The following is a 9,007-nucleotide window of genomic DNA, read 5'->3' on the forward strand; positions in this document are numbered from 1 at the left end:
AATGACCCAATTTCGTGTATAGGTATAGAAGCCCTATGATTACAGCAACCATTATTTGAAATGTCACAAAATTCTGAAATTATCGTACATTATGGGATTTTTTTCATTATTGATCGTACACCGTACAGAGGTCAAAATTATCGTACAAATACGATAATTATCGTACGTCTGGCAACACTGGTTATATGCTGTTTAATGCTTAAAGGCACAATATGTAAGTTTTTGCGGCATGTTCAAAACAATAACAAAGCTTGATGACGCTCTGAAGAGGGGTGGAACCAATGGGTATTAAGAGATGATAAGATCTGATATGATATTCACGAATCATGTTCATGGATGAGGTAGATAATTACCTGTACCTTCCACAGTTATTCAAACAGTTATTATACATCTGCACTTGTTTATGAAGAGAGAATTCGCGAGCTGAATTCAGTCACGCTCACCACACTCACCACTGTTTCAGCGATGACTCATCTGAACGCCTCTGATTGGCCATTGCATTCATAAGCTCAACAGACTCGTGTGGGATTGGTTATAATGCACAACACTGTAAAAACGAGGAACATTGAGCTGATATAAATTTAATGCATTCAACACTTTTCATTTCAGCCATAATGGATTTACTTTAACTGTGCAGCACCATTTTGTCCACAAAACCGAGGATAGCGCAGATATTACATCATTGATAGGCGACCATGACCATGGAGGAACAGGGACGAGTCCATTTTGTCAAACTCTGGATTTACAAATCCTCGGGAACTTTTGGAATAGCGCAAGTACACAAATGCATGAAATATATAACACTGTGCAAGTGGTTTTTGGATATTTTATTATAAAAATCTTACATATTGTGCCTTTAATGATTGCGTTATGCATCAAGTCAGTGATATGAAATAAAAAGCAATTCTTGCAGCAGTGTTTTTCTCCTTTTAAGTTCCATCAGGTAGTTCTATGCATCTGAGTTTGTGCACGGCTCACTTTTCCCCTCCTTTTCTGAGCAAGGTATAAACAGTGCTGAGACTCAGCTAAAACTGAAGAATCTAGTAGCTCTTTAGTCAGTGGGATGTTGAGAACCCCTCTGTGAGACAGAAGTATGAGTTTCTGATATAAAGCCCAACGCTCTTGGTATGACTGGGTGAGGAATCCATGCAAGATCACACACAAGGCCTGTTTACACCTGGTCACTTCATGCAGTTTCTCTAATTCGATCATGAAAAGACCAGGGCTGTGTTTTCACCATTGCCACCAATGGAGCTACGATCAACTTGGGCTTCCTGTGCTTTTGGGAAACGCAGTCCTGGTCAATAGTAAAGGTATATAATAAGGCCGTTTTGTCTCATCCACATGTCAAAGTTTTCACAAGCTCAGAGTCTTACTGCTAAATTTACATTTCACAGTTACTTCTTGTCCACCTAAACACCCCAAATCTAGCATTTTGTTAGCATGTAAATAAGTGACCATGACAATCTGCAGCTAATCAAAAATACGTTTGCCTTTTCAAGTCTCTCTTCTGTTTGGGCTCTATAAAATGTAAACCTCTGCAAAAGGGTTTTAAGACTATTTATTTATGTTATCGGAGACTTTTTATGGACTTGTTGAAAGTGAATTTAATGCTTTTGCAGGCTTTTCAAGGATCCACGGCTACCCTACTTTCACCAGATTGAAGGCAAAGGTGATTTTTGAAATTGCTACCTTTTCTAAACCTCTTGCCACACGCAGAGCACTGCAGTTTCTTGGCAGAATGAGTCTGTAAATGCCTTTTCAGATCTTTATGATATTTGAAACTCTTCTCACACTGAAGACACGTGTAAGGCTTCTCTCCAGTGTGAACTTTCATGTGAGTCTTGAGGTTTGCTTTATTTGTGCAGCTTATTCCACAGTGATGGCATATAAAACCGTTCTCTCTTAAGTGAATCCCCATGTGGTAATTAAGGCTTTCGTTACGTGTGAAACTCTTTCCACACCGATCACATGTGAACGGCCTCTCTCCAGTGTGAATTCTCATGTGAGTCTTCAGATTTCCTTTTCGATTAAGCATTATCCCACACAGTTTGCAGGTGAAAGGTTTCTCTCCAGCGTGAACAATCATGTGAGTATGAAGGGGTCCTTTATGTGAGAAACTCTTTCCACACTTATCACATGTGAACGGCTTCTCTCCAGTGTGAATTCTAATATGAGACTTCAGACTTTCTTTTCGTGGGAAACTTCTTCCACACTGTTGGCAGGTGAAAGGCTTCTCTCCGGTGTGAACTCTCATGTGAACTTTAAGGTTTCCTTTCTGATTGTAACACTTTCCACACTGCTGGCAGGTGAAACTACCTCTAGTTCCAGTCTCCGGAGCACTTTTTTGAGAGGTCATAAAGTCATGATGTTTCTCATTTTGATCTTTCTCTTCTGTTTCATTCAGTTCTTGGTTCTCCTCTTTAGGCACCATCTGGTCTAAGGCAAAAAGAGACCAATACAGGTTAATTCTGGTTTAATGGCACAAAGTAAGAAACATCAAAACATTTAGACATTTAAATGCATCATGTCATGCATTCATGCATATGTGCCAAATTGCATGAAATTTTAAGCATGTCGAAACCCTCAAAAACACCCAATTATTATTCTAAGTTTGAAGTGATTTAGGTAATAGAGATTTTTTTTCAAAGCCTGTTGTATGTGACCCGTTGGTGGCGCTGTGACCATAACTCACTGTAGTCACACCCACAGGATCAGCCTCCTTGACCAATCATACAGCTCAAGTTTGATTTCCATTTTTCAAAACAACCAACATGTCAATAATCACATCACCTTCTATTATCTTGGCATCATGATGACCAAGTTTGGTGTCAATCACATGGATCCCCTCCAAGAAATGTTTAAAAGTTCACAGCATGCACTATTTATTAAACTAATGGCTGTCACTTTTAAAGTTCATGAGAACAGTAAACGTACAGCGTTTGGGGATTATAGGTAACACGGATTTAGTCAATCAATAATTTAGTCAAAAGGGGGTGCTACAGAGTCCTCTGTTCAACATCCATGTCTTAGCTTATTCCTACACCTAATAACTGACAACTCTTATGTGTGTGCAGAATTTCATTAGAACCTTAATAATGTTAAGAGCATCAAAATCATCACTATCCCTTTAAGCCTCATCATAGCACAGAAACTGTGCTTAATTATCTGCTTTTGGCATCTCATCACAACTACATGTGTCCCTTCTAGTGCAATTAGATAAACACAGACCATGACATTCTCTTGGATAGTTTAATTATTATGTTGGCATTTGTGCACAAGCATTAGCACAGCTTAGGTCCTATCTATCCAACCGCTACCACTTGTGTTTGACGAGATGTCTATTCATTTATACAAAGTATGGAGTACCACAGGGCTCAGTATTAGGTCCTCTGCTTTTCTTCTTGTATATTTCCCTCTAAGGGACATTATTATTTATTTTCACTGTTATGCTAATGATACTTAGGTTTATATTTCCTCACAACCTGGAAACACTGCACAACTTAACTAGTCAGTGGACCAGGCCCGGCGCCAAATTGTCATAGTTAGGGGGCACCATTAGACCTGGTGACTGATTTGGCCCCTCCTGCTCCTTTTCATTTATTTATTCACTTAATTATTATTACTCTATATTATTGCCTGCCCGATATATATTCGGTTTTCAATATTAAATTGACTAATAAGCTTAATAAGTAAATCAGCGTTTATAAACTTTATTACAACTGTATATGTGTGTAGATCAGCAGCCTAAGATTGCAACAGTTTATTTGGAGGACCGAGGAGGCCCAGGATTTTATGGCTCATATAAGCTATGAACATGAAGCGTAGTTCGGTTAAGGCTTTCAGTACGCCTGCAGCCTCAAGTCTGATATCTGTGCTGTATGTGTGAGTGGTTTCGATTTCACGGAGCATTTCAGTTATGCTGTTACCAGATTTCACAATGACTGACACTGTAGCGAGGTACCCAGTCTATCTCTGATCAAGCAGTCTTTTCAGTTTTTTACCAGAGTATTGTGCAGCCACTGTGGGTTTACAAATAAGAATGTGTAAAGGGAATTGCACACACTGAAAAACTCCTCTATTGCCTTCTCAGACGACATTGCATTTACCACCAACAAATATAGCTGGTGATTAAAACCATGAACATATGGCACTCCGCGATTTAATTTGTCTTTGCAGCATTTTTTTGCATTTTGCTGTGTTTTCCAGACATAACATTTGCACTGTCATAACACTGACTAAAAATCTTGTCAAGCCTGAGGCCAGCATTAGTTAGTTCGGAGATAACTAGTACAGTTAATGTCAAGGCGTCACATTGTTTGCTTGCAGTCATTGTAGTCAGTCTCTCTCGCACACGATAGCCGTCATTAACATATCTCACTACATTAGAAATGTTTTCACATCCAGCTGGGTCTTTAGTTCCATCCACTTTAAGGGTGTACCATGAATCACGATCTCCTACACAATGTGTTCGGTGATAATCTCGCTCGTATGCGAGATGTGATTTGGTTCTGGATGTCATAGGAGGTATACGTTGGTGGCATTACATGGAATTGTGCAGAATGCTTCTGCGAATTCTGTCTTTTTTTATTGTGTACTCTAATGAGACCACCACTTTTCTCACCCATGGAGTTCACGGCATCTAAACTCCCTTGCAAAGGAAGCTTGTTCGTAGCAATAAACAACACAATGTCCACTATTGCTGACGCACATACACGGTGTATTCCTAATTGCTCAGTATTGACAATAGTGGAAATTTCTTTACCCATTGCGCTGCAAGTTTTTTGGCCTTCCACAAAGTCATGTATTTTCAATGCTCCTTAGAGGTTTCATGCTTCCCAATTTTTTTTTGTTATTGCTGTCAATTGCGTGTTACCAGTTTGAATAGCCGGTATGAGAGAAAGCTTGAAAAGCACAAAATAAAAATGCATTTACTTAATTTTGACTTTTCTTTTTGTCCAGCGTTAACTAAAGCGCACAAAACCATTTCTTCAATTCATTTTTCAAGTCACCATGAAATCAAAATCGAAAATTCTTATTTTTTTTAATGGAATACTGTAGTTTATTATAAATAATTTATCTGTGCACTTCATTTTTTTTTTTTTAATTCATGTGCCCTCATAATCTTTAATCAAAAACATTAACCTCCCCTTCAAAACGACACATCTTCTCTTCCGATCACGAGCTACGGCGCAAGGGCGGAGCTAGTGACGTGAGGGGTAAACGCTGGGGTAAACGACGGGGAAAAGCTGAAGCTGATGCTTCACTTTATAGCACTGACACCAGCCATGACGGAGTACGTTACCTCATAAACATTGAAAAGATATTACGACAACATTACTCTTAGGACATCGCAAACTAATTTTTTTCATGAATATGACTTGACCTGATGGAGGACGCGCTCAGTCATTCAGGCGGTCGCTCTCTCGCGCTAGGCATGTTTTGTGCCGTTGATCGTTGTCGTCATCCTTAATAAATAAAACATTTATTCATGCTTGGGTGTCGGCTGTGAATCCAGCGGAGAGAAATCCCCCACCACTAACTGCAAACTGGCATTCAGATCTGCCTCCATTTTGTTAGCAATGCCCCAGCTTCCAACGATCCAATCAATTCCCGAAGGACGAAATCAAGTCCCGCCCTCTCATTTCAGATGCCGTTTCACTCGGATATACGTCACAGCAGAGAAGAAAAGACAATCGCAACTTCCGTTTCATGCCGACTTTTAAAGATCATTTAATTATTTATTTTTATTATTACTTATTCTTTTTTATTAATGGCAGGGTTTCGTGGTTTTTAGTCACGTGACCGGCACAGAGACCCGCAATGCTATTTTAGTTTTATTAATATATTGAATAAGTTTTACTTTTATTTTTTTAGTTTCCTTACAAATTTTAATAAAAATTTTTTTTTTTGCAAATTCGTTATGAGCTTTTGTCATTTTATTATTATTTTAATGGCCTAATGCTATTTATGTTTATTTGATATTAAATTATTTAAATTCACATAGTTCATATTTCAGTTTTTGTTTAGTTTAAGTTTTTTTATTTCGAGTTAATAATTTTAGTGCTTCAACGTAAACTTATTTCAGTCTATTAAGGCGACATTTTTCATTTTTCAACTAAGGTTATATTTAATTTAATTTCAGCTTTATTTCAATGAACTTAAATGTTTTAATAGTTTAAGTTAATAATAACCCTTTTCCTATGAATTTAATGAATTATTTAAGCTTAAGCCTTGTCTTTGAAACCAGGAGACAGCATCTTCACTTTTGGGTCTTCTTTTCCGCTAACAGAGCTCGTGAAGGTTGCATTTAAAGTCCCCATGAAATCAAAATTAAAGTTTTATGGGTGTTAGTATCAATATGTTAGTCTTAAGGTTATCTATAAGGCAGTGTGCTCCAAAACAGTGACCAAATTTGCATTTAGAAGATATAAGCATTCAAAGCTTGCAGTTCGTCACTTCTGCCAAAACGGCTCAACGATTTTTTTGACGTCACCTCGTACTTCAGCTTCTCATCAAACTTTCTGTCCAATCAAACGCTCTCTAGAATCCGAAGCTCCGCCCCTGCACTATAAATAGACGCTGAACGGCTGAAATCGGTCACTTGTCCACAGAATGAGTATTTTCTGCACCGCACCGCACACACACACTCTGCTCCGGTCCAGAGACACGATAGCACGGAGCGGATCACATGCGCGAGTCGCCGCAGACCACAAAATGTATCGGAGCTATTCGAATTCTACACAGAATGCTATATTTTATAGCAATATGGATGAGATTGTGGCTGGCATACCCTGCGGCTTTACGGAGCTCAACGGCTCTAGCCTAAGCTGTGATATAAACTAACGCTATTGGCTATTTTAAAAAGGGGCGGGGCCGCTTGATATGTCCCACCCTCTCTTCCCGTTTCAGTTAAAATGACGTCAACACAGAGTAACGCTGCGTGTTTCTAAGCATCTCAGGGGACCTTTAAGGAAAGCATGTTCCATCAAGGAAACAGCACTTAGGTCATTGCATTCCTCTGTGCCTTCATGTAGTTGTTCATTTGTACGTTAAAGACATCCACCTGAGATTAGGTAAGCGAAAGTGTTGCGTTCATTGCATAAATTCGTTTATACACATTAACAAAACTGTTTAAGTATTTGACTGAATTTAGTCCTCCAACAATGCTTTAATATACATCTGTCTTTACAACAGTCCTATGACATTCTTCAAAAAAAGCTGGGCATTTTATTAAGGATCAAATGAGTGAGTTCAGCTTTGAGAATAAAAACCAACCTGTTTGTTCCTCAGCATCTTCACGTTTGAACGTTTCTTCAATCTTAATGTCTTCATTCTCCTCTTTAATAAATGCCATCTTATAATCGTGTTTCACATATAGTCGCTTCAGCAGGAGTTTTTCTGTGTTTGGACACTTTGTCCTGTTAAACATTATGAGAGAAAACAAAAATGCTAATTAAATATCTTAAGTGTATCTCAATCAGCTCCCTAGTTCAGTAGTGCACTAGTGAGTCCGAGTGAGAGTTAATGACGTTAAATCATTTGATTAAAAAAAAAACTGAACTGACATTTTGTATTACGTTGTGGCTTATATTAGGTATTTATTTACTTTTTAATTATATTATATATTACACTGTCATCTAAAAAGCTGGTTTGTATAACTCGGCTACACTTGTTTGGAGAAGCGGTGTCTCGTGATTCAACCGATTCGAATCATTGAATCATTTTGTGAATCAATTTGTTCAATTGATCACTACTATCACTACTTGCAGTGACTGCATTTGTGTTCACACTTAACAGATTCACAATACTGCGAAATGAGATGCACTTTTTCTGTTACTCACGTGCAGATGCATCGCATTAATGTTAAATAATATCATGATCATATTAATTAGACAGAATAAAGCATTGCAATGTCGCACTCAAAAATTCTTTCTGCGTCGCTGGTAAAACTGTAGAATTGAGTGAACGGTATACATGGATTAACACATTAACAAAATGCTTTAAAACACAAACCTTTCTTCAGCTCTGATGCAGGAGAGCGACGCAGCCTTATGACGTCACATCGCCAGACCAAAATAAAAGTCCTGTCCTGATAAAAGAGTTGAATTACTGGTGATATATGTTGTCCAATGATGTGATGGAAATATTAAGAACTACTAATGAAAGGGTGTAAGATTTTGTCTTTAAAAAACTGTAATGTTTTGGTGCAACGATTTATACCAGATCTAAATTAGATTCAAATGCGTCAAATTGTGAAAATAATTCATTTCAATTATTCAATTATTTTTTTCAACAATAATGAAAAAAAAGAGTGTATTTTTCTAATATTTTAAGTAGATATTTAAAGTTAATTAAATGCCCAAAACAATTAAGAACGAGGTTTTTTTTAGAAGATAATAAGATAAATGAAAGCAAAAGCAATACAAAAAATTTAAAGTATAAATATTCTAAATTCTAATCGCTCACCGAGACAATGTACACCTGCTGAACTCCACAGACAACTGTTGTTTTTCTAAAAATTCATTTTAATTCATCTTATTTATTATTCCCCTTAATTATTTTTTTATAAAGTTATTTCTTCATATTGTTTTGTTGTGTTCATGTTTTATGCTTTATCCCATTAACTTGAATGCCAACCACGTGCATACATATTAGGGCTGCAGCGAACTATTATTCTTTGTTGATTAATCTGTCGATTATTTATTTATTTTATTTTTTATTATCGGAGACATCTTGAAGCGCTACTTGCTGATTAAGGACCTTGTGAAATAATCCCAGAAGGTGCTCTTTGGTTGGGTTTGTACCTACACTATTAATGTTTTAAACAAATACTCAAATCTCTCTTATCTCCAACTATGGCTTTTGGAGAAATATGTGTGTTTTTGTTTTTAAATATATAGAGATTCCAAAAATGACGAGAACCGATTTTAAGGTGCATCTGGTAACACACGTGGGACACACGTTTTTTATCTCATTTGAACTTCGATAATATAATTGCTTACAA

The 9,007-nt window shown here is 37.3% G+C and overlaps 1 protein-coding gene across 1 annotated transcript; it reads right to left on the minus strand.

Moving 5' to 3' along the window:
- Nucleotides 1–856: 856 nt before the first annotated feature.
- LOC107575286 (gastrula zinc finger protein XlCGF7.1-like) lies at nucleotides 857–8,093 on the minus strand. Its single transcript, XM_016261690.1, has 3 exons — nucleotides 8,017–8,093; nucleotides 7,279–7,421; nucleotides 857–2,439 (listed from the first exon to the last, which is right to left on the minus strand). Exons 2-3 carry the CDS (start codon nucleotides 7,355–7,357, stop codon nucleotides 1,628–1,630), a joined length of 891 nt encoding a protein of 296 aa, XP_016117176.1. The 5' UTR covers nucleotides 7,358–7,421; nucleotides 8,017–8,093; the 3' UTR covers nucleotides 857–1,627.
- Nucleotides 8,094–9,007: the final 914 nt, after the last annotated feature.

Source organism: Sinocyclocheilus grahami, unplaced genomic scaffold (assembly GCF_001515645.1).
Source record: "Sinocyclocheilus grahami isolate Dianchi unplaced genomic scaffold, SAMN03320097.WGS_v1.1 scaffold2550.1, whole genome shotgun sequence".
Taxonomy (NCBI): Eukaryota; Metazoa; Chordata; class Actinopteri; order Cypriniformes; family Cyprinidae; genus Sinocyclocheilus; species Sinocyclocheilus grahami.